Below are 26,842 nucleotides of genomic sequence, written 5' to 3' on the forward strand. Positions count from 1 at the left end.
AGAAAATGCAACGCTGCAAGAACAGCCTGCGATTCATCAAGATCGGCCGCTTTCCTAATCCAGTGGGAAAATGCCCCTCACAGCCGGCTAGTTACACCGACCAGGTCATACTGAAGTCAGAACTGATTGATCTGAAAAGTACGTCAAGTATAAGCTAAAGGCTACGTACATGTCATTGGCTAGAAAAATACTGAAGATGACAAGTAAACTTTAACCATGATCCAAACGATGCATCGACAGGCAGGTTACCTGCTGTCATCAATCTCCTGCTAAAGACAAAACTGAAAGCTGAAGATCAACAGCCAGCCAAGTAATTTGGAGTAACATAGCCTTACATATGACATGGCATTTGAAGCCATGAATGAGTTCAGACCCAAAGTTTGGTAAACAGCTTGCTTAGGTAAAATACTTGCTTCATAGAAAGGCTGCAGGACAGACAGACAACTGAAGTTCAGGCGGAGAGGACCAACAAACTTCTTGAGATATTCAGTAGATGATGACAAACCCCTGCACTACTGCACCACGTGACTGCAAGCACCCATCACTGACTGACGTGTGGCAAATACAGGAGGAGCAGCACACGAGTCAAAGGCTACATACGGTGAGTAAAGAGGTAGAAAAACAACATTCATCGTTTGAAGTAGTCATTGCTATACTTACCCAAGTTGCTGTTAGGGTAGTGTACTGCTCATTTTTTTAAGGCATCATACTCACTTAGAAATTCTTACTTGTGTCTGAGCATCCTGAATAAGTAGTATAATAAAAATAAATATTCATAATCATCAGTTTAGTGGGTGTTACGATTGGGAACATCATAACCCTTACCGAGAGGCAGCGCAGAGATGGACCATCTCTGGAAGTCTGCAGAGGCTTCAAAGATACAAAATAGAATCTGCCCGCTCAGGCAGTACCATTGAGTAAAAAGTCCTGACTTTGGTTTACTACCTTATATCATAGGTGATATAATACAGTACAAAAATCTTATGGCTAAATTATGGTCAGTGCTAGTTTTGGGGCCCTGCCTGAACTGGTTGGGCATGCAGGGAATTCTTCCTACCTGCAAATGGTAATTCTGTTGACTGCGATTCCAGGGAAAACTTGCAGATGGTTTCTCCATTGTAAAACACAAATTCCTACCACTGAAGAGAAAACGGTAGATCATATACCAAATGTAATTACTTTGGCATTTGATGGAATAAGTTTTTCCTTACCTTTACAATGAAGCCAGAAACAACTGCTGTGAACAATCGCCTATGATGATCTTCTCCTTGTGTGCTGGGCAGGTTAACCAGGGAGGTACTTACTAGGAAACGCACCATTCAGAATTCTTGCCGAGAAGGAAACTTGAGTAACAGCTCTTCTTGCTCCTTGATGCTACATCTATCACTCTCATTTTCAAAGCTAAACCTAGTCTGACACTTGCAGCGATGAGCAGGGATGGATGAGTGGGTTCTGCCAAACTTCTTGTCCTTCAGGAGCAAAGGAATGCCTCTAGACTTGGTGCAGGCTCAGGGCATTCTCTATTTCTAAGTGACACAGCATTTTGATGAACACCGTGGTTGCATCTGAATAAAAGCTTGAGTAAGAGACTTTGAAGAGCCTGTAGACTAGTAAACTGCTTTTGCTGGGTTTCCCCAGCCATATTGCTCCAGCAGGAGAAGCAGAACCATAAACATAAACACCCTTTTATGTTGGGGAGAGGTGGGAGGCGGAAGAGCATGGGTTGAGTAATCGCATACTGTGAAATACTAAGTTGTGAGTCACCAGAATCAACTGAATGTTGGCATGAACCAGTAAGAGGGAAAACGTTAAAGCAGCTGGAACTTAACGCTTCGAGACAAGGCTTTTTTTAAAGGTAGGTGATCTCCACCGATCTGTGCAGGGTGACTTGGTCCTTTTGAAAATTATCTCCCAGCTCCACTCATTTCAATAGGGTTTTAAAACGCTTTATTCCCATTTTCATTTAAACAATTTCTTTGAACTGAATTCAGAACCACGCGAGTTAGCTACTTGCATACTTAATCATTCACAAATTTACGTTATTGCCTGAAGTTCAGCACCTTCAGCTCCACAGGCAGCGGCCACCCCAGTCTGCTTTCCTTAATAGGATGCCTCCTCACCCTCTCCCACCCCTCATCTGTCCCATGTTCCCACAAGGATGTTTTGCCAAAAGATCATTCTTTTTGTGTAGGTGCCATAGGGTATACATTGCATGCAGGTACAGTGACAGCTATGTGGTTTGGCCAATTTTATCTTCTGCAGTGGAAGTGCAGTAGAGGGAAGAAGTCCACGCTCCTCTCGCAGAAGTAAATCCAGTTTGCACACACAAACACCTGTCTAAAGAAGAAAATGGATCATCTGCCTTGGTTTTCACACTGCCATCTCAATCAACATTAATCCTGCTAGGAAAAGCCAACTTGCTTGACTTGGGGAAGAGTTTTCTGGCTTAACCAGTCATAAATGACTTATTTACCATGATGAGATCATTAGATCCCCTCCTTACCCCTGTGAGGAACCAAGCCGGGGACAGAACTTGAATTAACTCCTATTCTCCTGGATGTATTTTAATAAGTTTCCTTTACTGAGTAGGATCTGCCACTCCCAGATTCTCATCTACACTGTTAATGGAAAAATCAGACCCACAGGCTTCCTGCATTTTACTCCTTTGCTTTCTGCAAAGTTTGCATTACAAGTTTCAGGATCACTATTTCTGACAGGAGCACACAAATAACTTTGCCAGCAAAGATGCGTGTTTTCTCTTCAATCTCCAAAGTGTGATTTTACTTTGTAAAATCAGACCTTGATGATAAACTTGCCTGCAAAGCAGCATTACGGTATTTCTTGGGAGCATCTCTCCAGATGACGACAGGCAAGACACAAAACACTCCAGGACAAACAGACATGAGTTAACTTGGCTTCCCAAAGCAGGGATTCTATTAAACAAGATATACTGCCACACCGTTAAAATAATATTTTTCTTTTAGCATATTCATGACATTAATTCATTAAAAGTCGTGAAAGCTTTGCAAAGATGTATGTGGCAGTCTTCTGTCTCACCAGCATTTGGATTAAAAACCAAAACTAAACCAAGCACACCTTTTCCTGTCACTAACTCGTGTTGAAAGACTAACTACACAGGTGAGGTTTATGACCATGATTTGTAAGCTTCTGCAGCTCTTTGCCCTTTGTACTGCTTTAAATAACACATTCTCCACCATGGCTGCTTTCAAAAGCTTTCAATTTAAAGCATTCAAGGAAAACCACACTGTTTCTAAGCTATATTTTAGTATTTCCCAACCAGTTAAGACTCCTGTCCAGTTGCGTGCATGCGCACAGAACACCACTGCCAACAATTTGCTCAAATATCCATATAAAGAACTAAACCACTCTGTTCTCCTTCCTAAGCTCTGTTTTTTTTTTTTTAATTTTGCCTAACATACCACACATCTCCAAGCTAAGATGCATGGTTTAGCAGAGATGATGTCACTACACATGGGTTCGTAAAACAGTCCTGGCCTGGGATTCTTTGAAAAGGAATCATCAGCAAGTCACTTCCCATCTACAGTTGGTATCATTTGTTTGACGAGTGTTTCATTTTAACTAATTTAGATAGAAAAATCCCCTGACGAAGCCTACTGTGAAATGCTAGTCACACAAATCAAGTGGAGAGGGAGGATGCAGTGCCTTGCAGGTCTTTAAACCAAAACCAATTCCATGTTGGTATGCTCAATTTAAGGCAGTGTAAGTAGTTAAGAGCTTAAAGGGCAATCTCATTTTTACAGCATTGCACAAACTCATACTGAAGTTTTTCCCAAATTTATCAGGAAGAAATCATTACAACCACCATTCTCTTCAATATTATACACTGCACAAACCTAAATGTTAATGACTACATAATTAAGATTAGAGCAAAACACAGATCAGTTTAGAAGGGCTTTTTTTTTTATAATGCTAGCATCTAAAGGAAAAAACAAAAAGCCCTTTTAAAGTAACTCAGGAGTACATTGACTTTTACCTTCTTCCCCCTTATACAATGTCAAGTTGTTGGAGGGTGATCATTGAAAGATTCAGCAAGCAGAGTTAGAAACTGGGCTTTGCTCAAAGCGGAGTAAGAACGAAAAGGCTACTTGGCCTCATGAGTGTCTACTTGGCAATGCTTACCACGAGTGCCACAGAGCGTCACTCCGCTGTTTATGCTTCCCACCAGTGAGGAATACATTCAAACTCAAAAGCCTCTAGGCACAGTAAAGAGAAAACACTATTAACAAAATTCATGGTCATTTAAGAGGTCTGTTTATTGGCTGCAGGGTCCAACACTTTCTGCACTGCTGCCATACACAAACTCAATTCCATTTTTGGTGCACAAAGGTTCTCCTTGCTTTTTGTTCAAACGGCTCAGTACCGCGCCAGCATGATTTTCAACCCATCACCTTTTAATCAACACTGATGATCAATGAGGCAAAAAAAAAACCCCAAACCATGCAACATGTCTTGGACTGATTAAATTAGGCTGAGAATATTTATATATTTACACAGAGAACGTTCAACATTGTAACCCGCTTGCAGTCTTGTATTACCTTGACCAAGCATCCAAACAGCTACATTCTGGTGTAAAACACACTTTCGTTTAAGGTTTGGTGTAAAAGCTACTTATTTCACAATGCCTTTAACTGGATTCTACTGCACCTATTTTTGACACAGGATTTCTACACACCAGCACCACACACTTTCAGTCATACCTCACAAAACAAGATAAGGCATTCGCAGATATCTGACTGCTGCTGATTACAAGAAATCCGTTTTCCAGAGCTTTCAGCCACGACCTTAGGAGACCATGAGAGTCTTTCAAACACGAAGGGCGAGTCTGCAGGAGATGTCCAGTTCTTCCGAGAACTACAAACTTGTCATTTCTTGATGCTGCTACACACAACACAGATAGAATTTGAGACTACTTCATTCATTTCCTAAATAAAAATTTGTTCTTAAACCCCACTGGATAACAACAGGGCTTAGGCACTTCTGAAGAGTTTATCTTATATCTATCTTTAATAAGGGGAAGCTTTAGACTACAAAATACAGGACAAGCAATCATCTGGGAAGGGAATTAATGATTGGCAAGAAGCCAGTCAACAATCTAAAAGCGTAGACTGTGTGGACTTCACATCCATACAGAACCTCAGTGACCAGATGGGATTCTGTACATGAGGGTCTGCCTGAAGAAATCTGCCTGCAGAGCTAAGGACTTCACTGTTTAAATTAAAACTTGGTGTGAGAATATACTTCAGGAAAACCATTTTACTGTGAAAAGTCATCCGTGCAAACAATTCTCTTTTCAGGAAAGCACACCGTGCCCAGAAGTGGAAAGCTGAGCGATGCAGAGCCCTACACGCTCAAGCCTTGTAAACAATGAAGACCGGGAGAATAAAAAGAGAAGGAACATGAACCCACAAAAACTTGATTAGCCAAAACAGCCGAAAGACTTGTGGCATTTCTAAAAATGGCTTCTTCTTTTACAAAGAGACTTGGAACCCACCCTGTGCTGGCTGGCAATAAGACAACGCGATTTCACATACACGGCGCGGCGGTCTCTAAGGCAGAGCAATAATCTGCTAATACAAAATAATGGATTTAAGAGCTTTCTTAAAAAACAAAGGCTTTTTACTTGTTAAATTGATAGCAGTGAAAAACCTGTTAAGGGCGAACAGATTTACATCCTTGCATTTGACGTCTACCAATATACATCACCTGTGGACAATTCAAGTGGTAAGCCTGAGGGAGTGAATGGGCAGAAGGATGGAAGAAGTTAACTGAGTAATGAGGTATGGTGGGCTTCTGTAAATAAATAAAGCTGTTCTGCAAAGCTTCCCAAATTTCTTAACCGTGCTGCTTTCTCAAGCATCCAAGACAACTAACAAAAACCACGGTGCTCCAACAGTTAAGACATCGACAACCATACAGCTGTTACGGCATGCAGAACACTCCAGTTCATTCCTCAGCAGTTATTTAAATGGCCAACAGAGGCTCAAATGGTTTAGTGCTTAGGAGCTATAGAATTAAAAACCCCTCCAAATTAAAAGGGTGAGAGGTTCCTATTAACATTCCCTTTTCTTTTTTGGTATAGTGCAATAGCATGCTAAGGGCCTGGCTGTGCCATTCTTGACCCAAGCAAAACTTTTATCAATCTTCCCTGTCAATCTGTCTATACAAGGACAATAAATTATAATTTTCAGGGTTTGTTTAAAAGCAGAACAAAATGCAGAGTTTGTTTTCCCCCACTTGACAACAGTAAGTGGGAACCAGGAGCTATACATAAGAAGTCTAAGTCAGTTGTTTAGAGAAGGAATAACTGAGAATCTGGCACATCTACTTGTTCTGAAAAGCACTATTGACATCCAGTAGACTTTTTGACCTCTGTTTTCTATGTATTTCCATCTGGGCATACCTATAGCCCTTTTCTACTAAAAAAGGCGAGTCTTCAATGTACCTATAGCATATCCACTAGCAAGATACAAGAAATAAATTGACTTTAAGACATTTACATTGCAGCCCTTCAAAAACTAGACATCAAAATCCACCCACGTACATGTAACACAGCAGACGATACCTCCTGCATAATAGATGTGGGATCTGAACCGTACTTTCTGTAACATTGCCTTTATACTAATGAACTAGTTTAGAATCATTCTTCATTTGCTCTGAAATCTTATACAGCAAGATTTGCTCAGTCTTTCAGATCACATGAAATTAAGCTACCTAAATGTAATACATGATACCAAGAAAGCATTACAAATTACTGTTGACTGAGAAGTATTCAGGCACCTACCACTCAGGTTCCAACCTGGATACATTTCCTTTTCATGTGTGTTACTCCTCTGGCTGTTTGGCTGAAAGGTATCAGTTGTCACTAGTAGTACAATTATTAACCCTCCCTCCCTTCCTTCCCCAATGAATATTTAAAGGAAAACCAAGCACTGATTTGCTGAACCCAGCAGTATGAAAGTGCGGAATAAGGAGCATCTTGAGAGGCTTCAGCGTAGGATGAGTGTTACAGCTGAAGGGCGGTTTAATTCTTGGCATGAGCGTAGGGAGAATATTTGTACCTACTCACATTAGGCACGCTACCTAGGGATCTCAGGCAAGTTCCTAGGCTGCCTAGCAAGTTCCTTGAGAGGACACTTCAGCTGCTGATTTAGGACTCCACTTCTTCCCCCAGCTCAGGAAGAAAGCCTAGGCACCCAAGTTACACACCTCAGGTTAGACCGTGTGAACACCTGCACATACACACATGCAGAACCGCTCGCTCCCACAGAGTTCAAAGGCTGCAACGTGAAAAGTGGCTGTGCTGGTAATGACAAAGTGAACGTTTTTCTTATGCTGCTGCGACACATCTGAAGCGAACTAAAAACTGGTCAGCCATCCCTGTCACGCACTCATGCTGCCGGTGTTAGAAATGCCATCACTCTGTGCTGAGGTGACCGCTTCCAGGCCTAGCCTCAAATAAAAAAAGACCTCCTTACCATGCTGGATTCACCGTGTTGGGCTGAATGACAAAATTAGTCTACGTTTATGCTGAAGTGGAGCTACTCCCATGGAACCTGGCCTGAGGAAAAAAAAGCAGAAAGTCCTATTTGAGAGGTTAAGTCACCAGATACTCTTGGGAGAATAACAACAAAGCACTTTGGGAAAGGCTGGGTATGAGGGAGACAAAGGTCCAGGCTCAGAGCACATGCCATTTGGTAACTGTGGCAACAGTGTTAACGTGCTCAAGAGTCTGAAAAGTGACAAAAAGGGCATCTTCGCTCTCCCTCTGTGCGTGTCCTGGAGTCTCACATGCTCCAAGCGACACGCTACCCCACCCATTGCTGTGCCAGTTACGCAGGCGTAAATAAAGTGAAGTGTTGACTGGCTCCCATTTCAAAACAGTGAACCAGACTGCAGTAGTCTATGTATTCAATCATTTAGTTTTCAAATGTTGAGGACAGCAGTTTTACTATTTAGAGACAGCTGCATTTTACCTGTAAACATAAGGCTTTTTTCCTGAGAGCTCCTGACACGCAATTTTCAGACCTCCCACTATGCAATTTTTAGTCACTTTTCAGAGCAGAATTACATTTCAATCTTTTGTCTTTCAAGAAAACTCTCCATGCTTCAGCATGTCACAGTACAGCGAAACACCACCCGGAGATGAAGAACCTGGGCAAGATGCCCGACCATTAATCAGCTCTCATGCCCTCCTTGGCTACAAATGCTACCGTAAGGACGACTCTACGTACTCTGAAGTCCAGTGCATGCAGGAGGATGTTGGTTATCGGTAAGGTTTTTAGGTTTTGGAGTCTGATTACGGCCCCCTATTTTTATACTTTAGACTCACTTGTATCAACTCGGCTAACAGAGAGAGATAAGCAGCATTAGTACTGGGTATGAACCTGGGCTTTACGATAGCAGCACATTTTAGCCTTCTTTTCACTAACTCGTTTTCTTAGGCAGTTCTTGAGGATGAAAATGTTGCTGTTCTTTGGTAGATACAGAAATCTGTCAGCCGAGTTCTCCTGTCCTAACACTGACACACGAACAAATGGGAACATTTTCAGCCTCTTTTAAGCTCTGACCTGGCCCGCTGCACGTACCAAAAAGGCGGTGTATCTTTGTAGCATCTTTTTCCTTTTCCTCCCTCAGTAGGAAATTCTTCTCTCATTCTTTCGATCCCCACACGCACGCACACGCACTCACACACACATTAAGCCAAACCAACAAGGAGAGTGTATGGGCGAGAGTCTATGGAACGACATTCATTAGTACATCATTATGAAATTCTCAGGTTGTTTCTCTCAAAGAATATAAAGTTTAACACATTTTGTACATATTGTTGGTTTCTTAGTTATAAAGTAAACACAGTAACAAACTGTCCATAAAGCGTTGACTCATTTTAAACACAGCCCCTTCTCGTTTTATCTTGCTGAAAGTCCTCTTCCAGTCAGAAACACTCAAGCGATGTACTGCAAGTGTGCATACGGTGTATGACAGCAGAGGAAGGAAGAAAGAGGCACTTTTGATCGGCTGGTATTCTTGGACTTCCCTTTTTCCTGCAGAGGTTTATGTTCCTGACACTAGATGGTAGTGTTAGCACAGAAAACCGCTGTGGTTAGGCACTTGGCAACAAGGCTCCAAGGCAGTGCCCGCTCTCTGCTATGTCATCAGAATTGGTTTCTGCCGCACTTCCAGGATATCTGGGCAAGGGAGAGAAACAAAGAGATACAGCAAACTTAGGAGGTTCCTGAGAGCAGCCACAGTACCAGAAACCATGAAGAACCAGAGATGCAACTGTGGACTGACTGCAGCACAGTCCCCGTTAGGCTGCTAATGGAATTTAAAACAAAATGAGCATGCGACTTTGCCTACTAATTAAGTCCAGTTTAATTCTTCCTGAGCTGCATCCTAGTTGAGAGATGGTAAGGCACAAATGTCCCATCACATACAGATGACGGCTGATCTACTGAGTATCACTTATAGCAGGATGAAGCAACACGTGTCAGACAGAGTGGCATAATCTTCCAGAGAAACAAGTGGAAGTGCCATTACAGGAGATGCCAAGGGTTTTCCCTTTCTTGAAGGGAGAAGTGCACCATCCCCAAGACCCTCAAAGAGACTGCTGGCTCTGAAGGTGTGGGCACAAATAATTCAGCTGTTTCATCCATTCTATAGCCCGAAGCCTACATTCCTGCACTCCAAAAGCCGCCACAAAACCCACTCCTTTTGTTGCCTCCTCAGCTCCATACTGTCCAAATATGGCAGAATATGAACCCATAAAATATCTGTCATAACCATGGGCATCTTTCAAAATGTGGACAGTAAACCCAGCATGCTGGCACAGCAGTGTGTAGAAGTATCTGGAAACTGGGCTGCTATGTCCTTTTCAAGGCTACACAGAGAATGAAGAACCTGGGAAAAGGGAGCACATGCTTAATTAAGAGGCTGATCACACACAGCTGCACAAAGAGGATGATGTGAGTAAAAATTGATCCACAGCTCCAGAGGGCTCTAGCCACACTTGTAAAGAACGAAACACAGTGGAGTGAGTCCAGTGAAGGGCCACAAAGATGATTAAGGGACTGGAGCATCTGACATACAAGAGAAGGCCGAGAGAAAAGGGATTGCCTAGCTTGGAGAGAAGGCTCAGAGCAAAGGAAGTCCTATCAATATGTATAAACTCCAGACATTTTAAAATTTGCTTTGATGACTAGCACTAGGATTTTGATTTCTCAGTACAGGCTTCCTAAACTACCCAAGGGAGATGAGCATCTTTCCCTCTTCACCCTGCCCCACATGTAATGCTCCCGCTTGCTGGAAAGCTGCCACTGGTGCACAAATGCATTCACTACAAAAAGGCACTGGAAACGGGCTCCACCTGATGTGCCAAGCTAAAGCAAACGTGGGTAGTGAAAAAGCACAGATTAAAATTCTGCCTTACAGCCCAGACATTTCATGTCCTATTTCTGTGCCTCTCAATATATACACCGACTCCTGCAACTGTATGTTAAACAAATTAAGTCTCAGAAAGGATGTTCAAGCTCAAAGCAAATATTTGAGCATGGAGGCATTTCTGCCACCCACTTGAGCGAGTATTAAATGCCAGCAGGCACAATACATCTTCTGTGAACTCCAAAATGCCTGTGGTGAGAGAGCGAGTGAGCTTGGTAACTCCAGCTAACTGGCTGTAAGATTACCAACACAATTATCATAGGGAATAATTAATGTATTTTGCTGAAACATTGTTCAAAATCCACCCTTAATTACAGAGGATCAATTTTTGCTGGAATCTGTAATTTCTTCTAAATTTAAATCAATCCCTACATACAGTGAAAGGGCAAATGTAGAAATGCCTCTTTGCTAAGCATAATTTCCACCTCTACCTTATCAGCTACAATTCCTTCTCTGCAGAGTGAGAGCCCGTCACTTCTGCAACAGGCTCTGAGACCTCAGCATGCAAATGAGAAGACTGCAGCTATTACTATTACACTAGCATTGTACAACTGATGACATTGATGCCCATACTATCTTCTCATCTCTTTTAGCAGCAGATTAATCTGTTTAACAACGGATTTCCCAACTCCTTTCCTCTTAGCTATCTTTCAGGAGAAGTCTCGAAATAACCACTGTGCAATAGATTGTTTTTGTTTTCAGGTGTGTTCTCTTTTTAGACACAGACAAGAAAAAGCAGGCACTGATCAAAAGCCCACAATCCAGACAAATCTGTTCGGAAGTCATCCCATCTGCTGGATGGGAAGAGAAGGAAAAAGATTACGTTCTTAGAGGAAGTAACAGTTATAAGGATCTTCCAAGGTTAGAGACAGGATTTTACATTGTTCTGGGATTGTAACTTTATTCTGGTCTAGATTTTGGAGTTGTGCAACAGTTTTGCCTAAGCTGTGCAGTTAGATCAAACTTTCTTTCTGCCCATGATGGTCAAGGAGAATGCATTTCAGGTCTTCACTTCAGAAGAATGAAGAGAATAGATAGTAACACCAATAATGTCTATATGAAAGAAACTGCCACTGCATTCAGGCAGAGGAGAGAGTCCTTAATCACTGCTGCTTTCTCAGTTTTCAGACATATCTCAGGATTCCCATGGGCACCCTCATACTGCAAGCTGTATCCCTGAAAGGCTAGCAGGCTTGCTGATGGACGGAGTTCAAACAGACCACTTGTTTCCTCTAGTCCACCTGTATTTGTAGGCAGACAAGAGTTACCTGGATGAAAATGAAAGTTTCAGTATTGCCCGCAGATTGTAAAAGCCAACTTACTGTGCTATCCTAGCCCCAATGAACAAATGCAGAGCTGGCTGTCATCAAGGTAGTAATTGGCATAGATAGACCAACAACATGGGGGACTCATATTACTCATGGTAGAACATACAAACATCATAGTGTCTAGTTAAAGTGGATGGGCTCACAGTGAGTTGCCTTGCACTCAGGAGATAGATGAAGTCTGAATTCTAGTATTAAAGCAATTAGTGTTCCTCTGGACATTTGTTAGAAGAATCTACCAACTTGTTTGAATCGTCACCAAGCAAAACTGTCCCAAAACCAGAGAACAGGCTAACACCATTCCACTTGTTCACACTGATTTGCTGCTACAGTATTTCCCTTACAGACAAATACTTATTCCTCTGCCTTAACAGCAAAATCCCACAACACAGAAGGCTGTCTTGGAATCAAAGGACTCTCTGTTTATGCATAATACACATTAAAATTCACCTGTTAAAATTCGATGCAATGGCAAAGTGATGTAAGTTAAGTGTGCATAGAGTAGAAAGTTTTCATCTGTTCTGTTCAGCTTCAGCCACGAGCCCACCAGAGACCGTCCTGTTCCAGATAAGGACCGCGACCTCAGATTTGTCGCATTGTGCAGATCTGTAAAGGTAGAAGACACAAGCTTAAAATATTGTACTTTTTATTGGAAGACCCAATGAAAGCTTCTGAAAGTCAAATAAAGAAAAGTCAACTATTCATTGTCTAGAGAGAAATTACATGCAGGTCACTATTATTACTATTTTTATTTTTTTTTAAATTATTCATATATTGCCCATCTTCACCATTTACACTGAAGCTAATGAATTATATCAGCAGCTGGCAGCAGTAGTAAACCATTATCTACTAATATACCAACCAGGAGAGGGAATGAAGCCTTTGCTACCACACTGCACAAGCAGAATCCTAACCCAGCCTTCCCTCATACAAAATAATATAATATCCCTATAATTAAGTAGTTATTCATGCACAAATTCACAAACGTAACAGAAGGAACATTGTGTCACATGAAGAAAATTGACATCTACAAGATGGGGGAGAGTCAGTGTTAATAAGCTGGTTTACTGCAAATTTCCATGCATTCCCCAAGCGAAACCTGGGACCATTCAGCAATGCCATTCTTCCCATAATTAGTTTAGAGGTCCACAAATAACTTTTAAAACAAAAGGATGCTGAATCCACTGTAGGCTAGAGGCAATTTTTATAGCTGCAGGTCTCTCCCACAGCCAGGAACACACACGCCATGTATTTTGAGTGTTTCTACTTTCCCTCCATTCCCCTGTAAGTCTCAGCCATGTCCCACAGTGCTAAAAGCAGATGTTGAAGTGAACGCAACAATTCTGATCCAGAGCAAACCAAGCTCTGGGACTCATTTGTTTAAAAGCCGGTCCTGATCCACACAAAGAGGCCCTAGCAAAGGAAAAATACGTAGTGGCAGCTACTCTAGCAAGATGCATAACAGTGTGGGAGGGAAAAAAAAAAAAAAAAAAAAAAAAAAAAAAAATCTGTATCTTGTTTTCCCTCCTTCCCTGTAAATGTGTATAGCCAAGCAGTCTATTCCCTCTCCCCACGCATTACCACTATGCCAAGAGCACTGTGGTGATCAGGTCACAAGGACCTGACTCCGGTAGCTGGAATAAGTACAGTTTTTCTGCTGTGTCATGCTTGCACACAGCAAAAGCAAGGGAGGCGCGCCCTCACAGGCTGTTCCTGTCCACAACAGGTCGTCTGCATCGGGGGCAGGTCTGCGGCAGCACTGGCCAGACCAAGGACACTGCTGATCTTTAGACAAGCAAGTTATCCTCTACCCATGAGGCTAAGGTGCCCCAGAATATCTCTGCTTCTACAAAACCCCATCACTAGGTGAACTGAAACCAGCTTTCCCACTCTGACACAAGAATTTCACTACCACAGCTCCTGAGCAAATGCTGGTAGGACACTTGGGTTTCTGAAATTTGTAAAGAAATCTCATTTCAGTTACTTCTCCTTGTAGAAATCTCAAAAATTCCTAGTATAAGCTGTTAAAATATTCCACTATTTATTTTTAGGACCAGGAACAATAAGGTCAAAACATTTATAACTAAGCAAAACCATACTTCTTGGTATTTTATAAGCATGCTATAAAATGTCTGGAAAACCTGGAATTTGTTCACTTCCATTAACACATTAGAGGGAAAAGAAAATAAGAAGAATGTTCATCATTACAATTACATATGCTGGGATCAGACCCTGCAAAGCAATACTGAGCTGACACTACCACCACCTATGAAGGCTGCTGGATAAATGCTTTGAACTCCATTCCATCCTGTGCACCTTCCAGGATAAACATATCAAAAGCAGGACTCCACCTGGGAAAGCTGCCCTTCTTCCCACACTACGTAGTAATTGACCCAAGCCCTACCCTTTGCTGAGTAAAACATGCTAAAACACATCTCGTATGAAATTACAGCTGGTTTGACTAGGCAAATTAAGGAAAAAAAAAAAGAGATGAAGAAAGGTTTCTATTGATGAAACCCTGAATTAGTTACAACCAGTCTGAGTTGCACAAAATTAGAATTAAAAATTATCACTTAAGCTTGTTTTTTAATGTGCAATTCCTTACTGGCTAAGCTGATCCGATACCACCAATGAGTAATACTTTCACTGCTACAAACAGAACTTGTGATCTGGAAATTACCTTTGTGTTTACCTATTAGCACACCAACAGATAGTCAGACTTTTTTGGCTTTTCTACTAAATTGTTTTTAAACACATGATAAGCTGTTTGGACTTTGACATTTGCTGTTTTCCCACCTAACCAAACTGCAATATGATTGGATTTATACACTATATTCTGAATCAGACTCAAGACTCAGTTTTTTATCTTGTTGGTTGTTTCACACTGAGTACCTCGAATTCAAAGGAAGAGTTCCACAAGGTGTTAAACCGTTATATAAACAAATTAATTGGTGGGGGTCGGCCTCTTCTCCCTGGTAATGGGTGATAGGACGAAGGGAAATGTTATGAAGTTGCGCCAGGGCAGGTTTAGGTTGCACATTAGGAAAAATTTTTCACTGAAAGGGTTGTCAAGCATTGGAAGGGGCTTCCCAGTGAAGTGGTTGAGTGCCCATCGCTGGAGGTATTGAAAACATGGGTAGACAAGGTGCTTAGGGACATGGTTTAGTGGTGGGATGGCAGTGTTAGGTTAATGGTTGGACTCGATGATCTTAAAGGTCTTTTCCAACCTAAACGATTCTATGATTCTATGGTTTTCTTTTTAGAGAGTTCAGAACTGATCCAAAGCCAGCTGAAGTAAATGCCTTTTCACCAACTTTAACCAACTCTAGATCTAATCAGGGAATTCAGAGAACTTGTCCATGAGAGCATGCTCTAGCCCACTACATTGTGATATGTGGAAGAATACTACCTGAGAGTGTGGTACCTGTGAAAGGGGGAGGATCTATCCTGCTCAAGTTTCTCTCAAATGCGTCTATTTAAAAGGGGGGTGATAAGTTTTAAACATACGTAGGAATTGTTGGTCTCTAGCCTTCAAAAAGACGCTAAGCCTGTGAATAATCCCATTTTCAGAGTGGCACTGGCATTGGACTTTCTGTGGAGCTAGGTTTTTCACACTGCAAACCTTTTGGAAAATCCAGCATTGGGATCCCTTTCCATAGCTCTGTGCTCTCTCCAGACAAGTCTGTTTAGCTGATACTACTTCTCTCACCTCCACCATCATCATCTCTGAAGAACTCCTCACTGTCATTTGCCGAGTGGGATTTTTTCATCTCAGCAATTCGATTTCGGGGCACTTTTCTCTTGAGGGATGGGGAGAAAAAGGATGGGCGATTGTTGCGTTCTGGGGTTGGCGGTGTGCTGAAAGAAGTGACCTGAAAGGGAAATGGAAGAAATGTTAGAGAACTTTAAAAAATTTTATGCTTCTAGTAAGAAATAATCAGTCTCAAATACGTGCCACAAGACAGTCACATGTGTAAAAATCAGAATTGTGACTAGCTGTAAGTTTTGTCAGACTGGCCAGAGAATGTCAACTGAACAGTTATCTCTGCTTCAAGATGCTCATCAAGATGAAAATATTTTGATATATCATCACCCTCAACTGTTACATGAATAATGAAAAACCTCTTTCCTCAGCTGGTCACTTTGTCATAAAGGAACAAAATACAGTTTAATAGTATAGGCACCAACAATGTCTGTCTTATTTTTGCATGTTGAAATTCAGAAGACTTAATGGACTAAGAATGTACTGTTGTGGACATACAAAGGTTGTGCAGCTTCATTTCTTTGGCAAACACAAGGTAGCAATTTCCCTGCTTAGAAGGATGCCACATGGGATTACTGTGAAAGGTCATGGTGTCTCTGTGAAGCAGGGTTACAAGGCAATTATTTAACTCAAGATGCTGATGCAAAAGTGAAGACAATGTACATTTGTTTATATTGATATCATATTTCAATACAGGATGGGGAAAAAACAAGTTGAGAGGCCCCCGATGATTTGGTAAGTCTAAGTGATGACAAATACAAGGATATAATTGTCTGTGGTGAAACACAGGTTAGGGATGAAACTAGAGAGACACCCGTCCTTCGGAGCAGTAGTTGCTCTTGCGTAAACCACAATTATAGTCAAACAGTCTATATTCAGAAAGAATTGAAATGTAGTGCTTATGTATTGGTTTTGCTAGTAATATTTTAATAGTTTAATTTCAAATGAAAAAAAAAAAACTACTTTGCTAATGGAGGTGAGCACTTCTATTTCATCCTTCCTTCTTTGCAAAGTTAATTTAATAATCGCATAACTCTTCCCGAGTTGAGATCTGATATTGCTCACATCTGTCCATACAAGTAAGGAGGCAGGTGACATATGATTGAGGATTACAGACAAGCCAGGTTGGTGTCGCACTGCAGAAAAACCCTATGTTGTCCCTCTGTCATTAATGTAAAAAAAATAATTCAGAAGCATTCTACCCCCAACTGAACCTCTCTTTAGTGCACTTGATCTCTACTTTGTACTTGTCTCTATTTTTAATTCTGAAGCCATTTCATATCACACCTGGAGGGAAAACCAGAAACAGACAAATCACCATTAAAACAGTTAGCAAAAAGCAATGCTAATATATCATCACATGGTATTTTGACATTTTCCAGTTGACAGTGGAAGTCTTGGAGCCAAAAGATCAAAAGTCCCTCTAGGCCTGGTTTCTCCAGGCCGTATCTCTATTGTAGAGAGCATCCACATCCAGTTAACAAGCTCTATGCTGGCAGCTCATTTTGCCTTTTAGGAAGCCAGAAACAAAAATCACACAGCTTGCATGAGACCTTTAGAAGCAGTCCTGCAGACCTTTGAACTACACAAATTAGCTATGTTACACAGGAAATCAGGCTAGAATCCATCAGGAACTCTCCAATCCAGGTCAGGACACATCTGTGCAGGCATTTTGAATACCTGTTGCCTAATCCCTATTAACTAGGTAAAATGCCTTAATGGAAAACAAGGCTCAGGACTGAGTAAGGGCCAAATCAGCACCTATGGACTGTTTCTACTGGTATTTTACTGCACTTGCATTAAAATTAAGCATATGCATGAATATGGTACTGCATGTAGATCACACAGGCAGCATCCATCAGTGGCAAAATCTCCTAACCGTACCATTTCCTGTGAGGTTTAGCAAGCAACCTACATAATACACAATTTCCACATTTCTAGGTAAATCCCATCTTGTACAGAAATGGGATCTATTAATTTTCATAGAAAACAGGCAGAATCATCATTTTCCCTGGCATCAACATTGCTGTTGTTTCAACAAAACACTCCTCCATAAGTATGAATCATCCAGTTATCTCTGTGTTCACTATTTGCTCAAGGGAAACTGTGCTAAAAATCCATCTGCATATACTGAGTATGTTCAAAATATACACATGCAAACCTAATTTCAGAACCCTGATGTGAGTTAATCTCAGCTTCAGTCCATCTACTGGCTTTGGAACAAAACATCTTCATGCTTAACCTTCAGTTAGTATTTCTGTCTGCTACTTACTCTCTCATGAACCGGGGATTCTGGATTTGAATCTTCTTCTGTCCCATAGGGTGAAGTGTCACCAGTAGAAACTCTACTCACTGCCATCTCCGCATGTCCTTTCCCTTGCGGCCCTTTCATTCGGACAAACTCCATGTTGTTATATTTATAAAAGCCAAAAGACATTCTTTGAGCCATCTTAGCTGCAACACTCACCTACAATGCATCAAGACAGGAGAGAAAACCATGTAGTATTACCTCCATGTTTCAAAAAAGTAATGTTCTCTGAAAGCAGTTACCTATTCTTAAGTCAAAAACATAGTGGATAATGATCATTATTGTGATTCTTAAGAAGCATTTTAAGCCACAATCTGAAGTGATCTCCAAAAGGGAAGCCATTTTACAGACACAAAAGCAGAAGCTCAGGGAAGACTCAACTCCTTCAGCTAGCCAAAAGGCAGAATCACCCAATGGCATGCTGAGATAAACCAAAAGGTTTTTATCCAGACCCACGCAACGTGGCACTCCAGAGCACAAGCAGGCACGTGCACAACTCAACACAGCCTGTGAGTGAGGGCCACTTGTTTGACTCCAAAAAGGAAGAGACACACACATGAGATGCTTCAAACTAGCAAAGTGCACTACACAATTCTGGCACTACTTTGTGGCAAGCCAATTTGGACATTTGTGTGTCCACACTGTCAAGGCCAAAGCATAAAGAACCAGCCCCCATGCACAACGAACCTTCATTGCATTGCTCACTGCAAAACCCTGACAGCTTTTGAACCCTCTCAACAGACAGAAGGGCTCAACTTCCAGTTAACACAACTGAACTGAAAACTGAACTGAGAACTGAAAAAAGGAACAGACCAATACGAAAACAGTCAAGGTTTTGCCAAGTGAAATACATAGGACTTATCCGTAAGTCTAAGTGGTTTATCACAACTTTCAGCAGTTTATTGCCTGAAAGGGCCAAGATGCTCATCGTGTAACACAACTTGTATTATACTAAGAATTAATACAGGCACAACAGAAATCAAGTAACCTGCGGAAGCACCGAGGGATCACTTCTGTTCTGTTAAAAGAATGGTCACATTTCAAGTTTTGCCTTCTGCCATAATTGAGTATTTTAAGAGCTAACAATTTTATTTCATCTAACAAAACAATGTAAAGTAGCTGTGTAGTCAAACAGGAGACTCCTAGGCTATGAGGTGACTTTACCACATCAAATCTTGTCTTTCTACTGCAGGGCTTTCATCTTATGTTGTCTTTAGTGATTCTGCACCCCCATGTGTTTTAATAACCCACCTGCTGATTGCGCGAGGCTGTAAGATGATGTGGAACAGAGAAAAAATTTCAGTTTCATATTCTCTCTAAAAACTGCTAGAAGAGTATAACTACTCACATTTAAAACAGGCAGAAGGAAAATTATTCAGGACGTCTCCTGACAAGGGTAAGAACAAAGGGAAATTAACTTTACAGTCACAGTAGATATTGTGGGGATTTTTTGTTAATTTGTTTTTTTAAAATCTCTCAGGACTGTCTTCATAACAGACTGTTTGAGAAGTTTATTGGCTCTTGTACTCCTGACTTCAGCACTAAGTACTGAATTTGAAGGTGACCGTACTGGCATTTCATGTTTCTGTAGGCAAGCAAAGAAAGCTTCTTTCCGTGGCAGTGAAACTACAGTGGTCTTTTGAAAATAGCCATGAGTACAAAACACACTAAAGAAAAACACATTTTACATATAGCAAGGTAGTTATCAGAGTTTAAGATCTCCCTGCAAAACATGCCTTCTCTGAAGTAACTAGAAATACCTATGACCTTTCAAGAAAATGAAATCTGTTATTCAGATCCACTCCCATGTCACACCCTTGATAACTTATCAAGTTCACTCCTTTTGGCAAACACCAGAGTAATATATCCTGATCTGAATACTCTCAGCTGTCTGAGCCAAAAGCATTAGCTTTCAGGTAGCTTTCAATGCCAAGAAAGACAGACTACAATGCAGATGATCTAACAGGACAAAAAGCTAACAGTCTCAGCAGCAAAGAAAAATTGTGGTCAGAGGATCATTGTTGCAAAGGACATTGTTTTTCAGAAGCACCTTACCCTGTTGTCATAGACCTTCTTAAGTGCTTCATAGCGGATGGACCCCTGAAAAATCACCCCTTGGAAGGTGTTGCTTTTGTCACTGGCCACCAGCTCCACACAGACCATTTCTCCTTCTCCCACAGTCATGTCACTGAAAACCTGCCAAAGATGCAAGATGAAACACTTCAAGGCAAACTGCCGCTGCTGAAGTCCAAATATATTCAGATTCCCATTATTCTCCATAGGCCCAAGGCAGTTGCAATGTAAATGGCAGAAAGCAAGGGAGCTGTATGCTCCACCCCAGCCTTTTAAAGAACCAGACTTCAGGCAGTGCACGCTGTAAATTATGTGTTGAGATAGCAGCTCTCGCATCAGCTTGTCTTGCTTTAGCCCACCATAAAGACAGATGCCAAAATCCAGCTTTAAGCTCAGATATCAAACATTAAAGAAAGACGATGGTCAAATAAATTAAGACAAAAACTACTAGAAGATAACCCTCAGTTAGCCGAGAACATTTGTTAAAAAGGTACAAGAAAACAGCTAATCAGGACATAAGACTAGAATAGGACAAAACTGCTGCTGCAACAAGGAACTCACCTCTTCAAAACTGTCAATCATGAAGAATATGTTGGGGTAGCTGATCTTTGACTCCTCTCCTTTACTGTCCATTGGGTGTTTGCTAGGAGACGCAAACACTTGCTGAGAAGGATATGAAAAAAACCCAAACATCTAAGTTAAATGTGCTCAGGAACAGACACACTGAATACCAGGCAAGCAATACCAAAACACTGGTCAGTCAGCCAACATTTTCACTTATGCTGGAGATGCTGGACATCCTGCAGGCAAAGCTGAGCTGGTTTCTGACTACAGCCCATTTTGCAATAATGACAACACTTGTGAAATCCTTGAGTTTTCACATGCAAGTTATCAAATACTGCTTGCCCCACAGTAAATGTCCCTGTGTGTACCTGACCGCTCTCCATCCTATGGTACAGCTAAGGTATCCTCCTTTTCATCAACAGAGAAAACCACCTTGAGCTGCCTTTAAGTTATTGCAATGCACTGCAAAGTAAAAGCACGCACAGCAGGAAAGTTACCATGGAGTAGCTGATCTAACACTATTTGCTTGTATAGTTAATGTCATTGTTATTGTTTGCTTAGTACTACGATAAGATCAACGTCACTCAGTAATGGGAAGCATGGTCTGCAGAAGGACAAGCACTTGATTTCTCATCCTCATCCTCTGCTTCTGCTTCCTTCTCTACCCACTGTGCTTCCTCTTGTGTGTTCTTCCCTTTGAAGCAGTTTCTGAACTCCTTTGGTCACTTCACTCCTCAAAAGCAACCTATGTTTAAATAGCTAAAGGCTTTAGATTTTATCATTCCAGCAAGATTAGCAAGCAGAAAAAGAGGGAGAAGAATTCATATCAAGTAGCTTTCTTTGCTTCCACCTCTGTTTAAAAACAAAGCTTTGCATTAAAGAAACCTGTCAAATCTTAGCCCACTGTGAATGTGTTGAAAGCTCTGAATACGCTCAGATTGTCAGGCTTGTGATACTCTTGCTACAAACCACTCAACACAAAACATGACAGAGTAGGATGTTAGATATTCATGAGAGTGTTGCTTTTCCTTATCAGTAATTAGGAAGCCTACATGCACATTTAAATACAGATTATTAAAAAGAAAGATTGCTCCACGACAGGAAACAGCATTAGAAAGTAGCAAGACTCCTCAAAGATGATACTTGCACCAATGCCTGCCAATGCCTGAAACAAGGACATCTTCCCAGGCATCCTTCTTCTCATGCTATCCAATGTAAAGCAAAAAAACCTAACCCCAGACTCATCTCCAGTCAGACACACCTGAGGAAAATACAGTTTGTAGGGATCTTATTGTCAAGCCAGCAGAGAATCAATGTACTCTGCAAAATAATTTAGGGGAAAGTCCGCCTTTTTTACACTGGTTTCATGCCTTAGGTACTCTGCTGGTATGAACACAGTAGCTTTTGTCGTAGGTCTGCAGTAGCACAGCAAGTCCCGTGCCTGAATAGGGCTTCTACCTATTCAGCATCTGGCTGCACATTGACAGGATAACATACGCTTTCTAAACCAAAAACCATCAGAGCAGTAATATAGATCCAAAAATGTTGGCTTTTGTTCATTGAAAACCAAGAGCCTCAATGGTGCATGTTACAAGAAAATGTTCTACTGCAAATATGCTTTCCACAGTACATAGAATTGCCTTTTCTCTGTCCATAGATCAACTTCGTGACGTTGAAATGTTACTAGCATGTACTGGTAAGTTTTAATGTGTGCCGAGTTTATCCTAGAAAAGGGGAGACACATTAAAATGCATAAAGCAGTCCCACAGTATAAGCCCCTAGGAATGAGGAACAGAAAACCTCCTCCTTATTCCGAACACTGCTCACATGCAGTGAGGGCAGTCCCTTATCCTCATCTTCCTAGTTTTCAAATCTGCAAGTAATATTTACAGGTTTTTCTCAAAAGAATTTTGCAGAAGTTAACTGGGGGTGAAATCTGGACTAGTAAACAGTGGAAAAAGCAATGAGAAATAAAAGGCTTACATCAGCGGTATAGTGTGGTGTCTCAACAGCACCAAAAGAAGGGAATTATGTGTCTAACTAATTTAAATTACAAATACAATAATCAGTGTTGCTAGTTTTGTTTGTAGGCAAAGCAACAATGGGCTTAAAGTGGTAAAACAAAATTAAAGGATTAAAAAGCTCTGGTTTATATTAGGTAAAGCCATGCAATCAGCTGAATGAGCTAAAGGAATGGAAATGCCTGGGAGAAACAGCCTTTTAAAAGCAACAGGAACCTTTTAAAGAAGAATTTCTGCCAACTAGGAGAAGTTCTTGCAAGGTCTGCTGGAAACTGAGCGAGAAGTCTGGGGTTTCTTGTTCCTATCCCCTCCATGCTTTTTATTCAGTCTCCTCCGCTATGCTAAACCCTGGATTAACTGTATGCTGCACTCAAGCAAGTGATAAAAAGCCTTTGGTGTGGAGATGGAAGGAACAAGCAGTTTAGGACAGAAAACAAGAATCTCATAAAACAATAAAAAGATAAATTGGTAATCAGTAAATCGTCTACCATTTAACAGCCCTACATTACAGATTTACCCTGAAGGCTTCTCATAACTCAGGTCTCATACAATTTCATGATTATCCTCACGTTTACCCTCAGAGCGGTTAACAGTTGGGCATGCTTCCTCCCCCCACCCCCCAGCACCCTCCCTGCTCAAATCCAGTAGGCAAAGATATAAATCTTGGAAGCATGAAGAGGTCTTTATAATTTTTTGAGAGGGGCTATAATGGACATTTAGATCTCACATTTAGATGACTGGCAGGAAATGTCACCAGACAAGGACTTGAGATGCTTCACAAGGATGCATCTGTCAGAGCACAGCCTGGGAACCACTGCCCTGGTTTTGATACCGTGTTTAAGATTAGGTAATACTGGCTGCCAACCTCTTATCCACAGTAATAACAGAGTAATCTCACCTGAGATTTCTTTTTGTGGATGTGAATATCTCCTCCATCAGAGCGTGTGCACACAGCACATGTCACCACATAATCCAGCTAAAACAGGGCACCAAACAGAGAAATAAGGGTTTGGAGTTAGAAAAACAAAACACTCATGTGCATGAAGCAGAACACGTTTTGTCTTAATATTTTTAGCTCTTTGGCTATACAGTAAGGTGTTTTGGTATTGCTGCTTTCTTTATTCTCTTTACTATCCTGAAACTCCTACAATTTTCAAGCCTATGTTTATTAACTCAGTGATACTGAAATCTTTTGCACAGATGCTTGCTGTGGTGCACAACCTGTGGGTAAAGAAACTCCCGTCAATATTGTTTAACACTGGCTTACTGGTCAGCTGGGGAATAACTGTGACACACACACACAAGCACACTTTAAGGTAGAAATGCAAAAGATATCCTCCTTTCGAAAAGGCAAAAATAGAAGCACTAATGAACAGAAGCAATGCATTGGAGAGGTCAGAAATGATGAACGTAGCTGGCCAAACAAGCTGAAAAAGCTTGTAAGAAGCAAGTGTGATAGCTCTGGACAGCAATGCCCAGCTGTAACAGCATCTCTGAATTCTGCCTGTAGCAAATGGATTCTGGTATAATTCAGCATCAAATAAAGGCAGAAACTGCTCTCTGCAGAGAAGTTCTGCAATGAGACTTTTGGGAGGAAGTAGAGAGAATGAAAACAATTTATTTTCCAGGATGTGTGCAATAAGCCAGCAGCCTCTCATTCCGAGATCATAATCAACAAAACTTTTAAGGGATCTCGAATGACTATAGCAACATTCAGCTTCCCTAAGCGCCAATGTAAAATATGCAATAACTAAGCAATCTATGAGTTAATTAAAGAAATAATTTGTGCGTCATGTTACCACCACCACAAAAAAAAAAAAGTTTTATTAAAGTTCTGATGTCAAGAGCAGCAAACCCAGTGTAATACATGACACCTTTACTGCATTTCCACTTAACAGTTCCCTCTCTTAGCTGCACCAGTGTCATGAACTCTAACGGAGATGTGGAAATGTTGTTTGTCTAACAGTCTCGTTCACTCTCAAAAACTAATAAACTTGACAAAGCTTTCCATTTTGCAGAACTTTGTTACAATGCATAAAATTCAGCCCAGCTTCACTAGATATATTTAAAGTTTTTTGAGGAAAGCTATTGGGCCTCTCCTGAAAAATGGTACACATCTCTATGTTCATTTAGACTCTGAAAGGCAGAATTAAGACCATGTTTTCTTCTTATCCTCCAGCAGTGTTCAAATGCCCTGAGCTAGGGAGGAAAGGGGACAGATCAAAGCCTTCCCCAAAACCTCTCCAGCATATACAGCCCATGAAAATTAGATAAGCATCACTGTTACCTTCTGTAGGATGAGGTTCAAGTAGACGCTCTCTTCCCAGTCAATGTCTGGGTCTCCCAGGCCAGGCAGCTTCTTAGAATCTCTCCGGTAAACTTCAACTTCAACCTGCTAAAAAAAAAAAAAAAAAAAAAAAAAAAAATCACATTACCTAAAGGTACCTATTTGCATACATAAAACTGACACCAGAAGCTGCATGTTGTGTAGCTTCCTGCTGTATTTTTCTGTCAGGATCAGATTTTGTTGACCAGAGGACAGGTGATGTGAAGGAGAACAGGTGAGAACGGCAGCGCTGTGCAGGGGAATCTGAGTTCTGGACAGCAACTTCATTTATTCCTTATGATGGGTGTGTTTTAGCAAAAAAGAAATCAATAAAATTTGCCATCCATACACACATATACTCTTAACACAATTCCTTGGAACCAAACTTGTCAACAGACTGAGGCTCAGCATCATCCAGCTGGTAGCTGTTGCTTGCTCCCAGGTGTGGTGGGAGACTCTGGGGAGATGAAGTTCACTAATTAGTGCCTCACAGGGGACATCTTGGTAACCCCTCTTCTAAATGTTTCACACTGACAGTACTGACTGGACCTAACTACATGCGAGATTTTCAGTGTACCAAAACCAAGCAAATGAAAACCCCCAAATAATCCCAGAAAGCAGAAACAACGCTACCAATGCCAACATATTGAAGCAGCTGAGATAAATATAAAACTTGACTTTATGTGGTACACAGAGTTAAACAATGGTTTGACACTTAAAAAAAAAAAAATCCACAGCACGGCTTAATCTCTGAATTGGTGTGTAATACAAAATAGGGTGACAAGTCGCACGCTTAACAGCTGGCAAAGCTATGCACTACCTGGACAGAATACCTTTGTTTGTCAAGTACCTTTTTTTGTGAACACAGCAACGTACTTCAACAGGTGTTTAAGAAATATCTGGACTATCGGGATCAGTTGACACCACTGCAAACAGGGCAATTCATGAACCTTTCTTTGCTTCGGTTGGGGCAGAGAAAGAAGGGTAGAGCTGATTTCTTAAAAAACAGTTTGTCATGAGAGTCATAATATGTAAGTGAAATCAAACAGAGTAAGGTTAAGCCCTATAGCAACTGTGTATTTATTCCACCTTCTCTGGGAAGCATAAAGCTACCGGACCGAAATAGTGAAGAACAATGAAACGGAACAATCTTTCAGGGGTGACACCATCATCAGATAACATGAAAACTGAATGCACTGTTTTCTATCATTAAGTTTTTTTACTTACATGTATCTTGTAAAAACGCCTATAGACATCCATCATCATTCCTTTGCTTTTTCTTTTTTCTAAAGCTCCTAATGAATTTTTCTATTGGCAATATAATTGCACAAACTAGTGAGTTACTGTAAAAAATTAAGATGTGAGCAGCTGAAGGAAATAAGCTAATTTAAATTAATTTCCAGATAAACAAAGGTGATGTTTGCACTTCTGTGCCTAAAAGCACAGAAACATCACATTCGCAAGATTCCAGAAATACCCTGTGAAACAAAAGCCGTCCTGTCTCCGAAGGAAAGACGCGGCGAGAGGACCGGGTGAAGGCAGGACTGAGTAACTGGAGGGTAAAACTCCAGCTCTAATGCACGCCAGGATAAGCGAGACCAAGTGCTCTGCAGACACCACCTCGGTCTCTTCTGCCTCCGTATCTGTGGAGCCTTTATTTTAATCCAGGTAGAGTTGAATCGTCTCTCAATGATAAAGTTTAAACTTCCCTTTGCAGAAGGCAGCCACTCATTTTTTCTGCTGGTGAAGTTAATTCACACACTGAACTACTTCTCCCCAGCAATTACAAAGCCATTGCACAGCAACTCTTTCATGGAACGCTCCCCCAACCCTGTCACAGATAACAACAGAAAAAGGATCTTTCTTTAATCACTTTTTCCCTGTGCACTAATTTAGGGTAGGATTCCTGGACAGCACAACCCATGGGTTAGGGCACAGTGGATCACCACAAATCACCGCCACAGCTGCTCCCCAAGCCAAGTG

At 41.2% G+C, this 26,842-nt stretch overlaps 1 protein-coding gene across 6 annotated transcripts in view; it reads right to left on the bottom strand.

The window, feature by feature from the left end:
* Positions 1-2,090: 2,090 nt before the first annotated feature.
* KIAA0930 (KIAA0930 ortholog) overlaps positions 2,091-26,842 on the bottom strand; it is a 45,451-nt gene continuing 20,699 nt past the window's right edge. Inside the window, exons 2-11 of one of the 6 annotated variants that reach the window (XR_004841162.1) lie at positions 24,821-24,928; positions 23,432-23,509; positions 20,510-20,611; positions 19,931-20,071; positions 17,840-18,034; positions 15,514-15,676; positions 12,255-12,410; positions 4,740-9,227; positions 4,162-4,235; positions 2,091-2,337 (exon numbers count right to left, since the gene is read on the bottom strand). Coding sequence is in view for 1 of the 6 variants with exons in the window: in XM_009648782.2 (XP_009647077.1) it covers positions 9,187-9,227; positions 12,255-12,410; positions 15,514-15,676; positions 17,840-18,034; positions 19,931-20,071; positions 20,510-20,611; positions 23,432-23,509; positions 24,821-24,928 (984 nt within the window). In the remaining 5 variants the exon portion in view is untranslated. Of the gene's footprint in view, positions 2,338-4,161; positions 4,236-4,263; positions 9,228-12,254; positions 12,411-15,513; positions 15,677-17,839; positions 18,035-19,930; positions 20,072-20,509; positions 20,612-23,431; positions 23,510-24,820; positions 24,929-26,842 lie in introns of those variants that run through there. The other 5 variants (XR_004841165.1, XR_004841164.1, XR_004841163.1 and 2 more) reach the window with 5 other exon arrangements.

This window comes from Egretta garzetta, unplaced genomic scaffold, assembly GCF_000687185.1.
Source record: "Egretta garzetta isolate BGI_Z169 unplaced genomic scaffold, ASM68718v1 scaffold81, whole genome shotgun sequence".
Taxonomy (NCBI): Eukaryota; Metazoa; Chordata; class Aves; order Pelecaniformes; family Ardeidae; genus Egretta; species Egretta garzetta.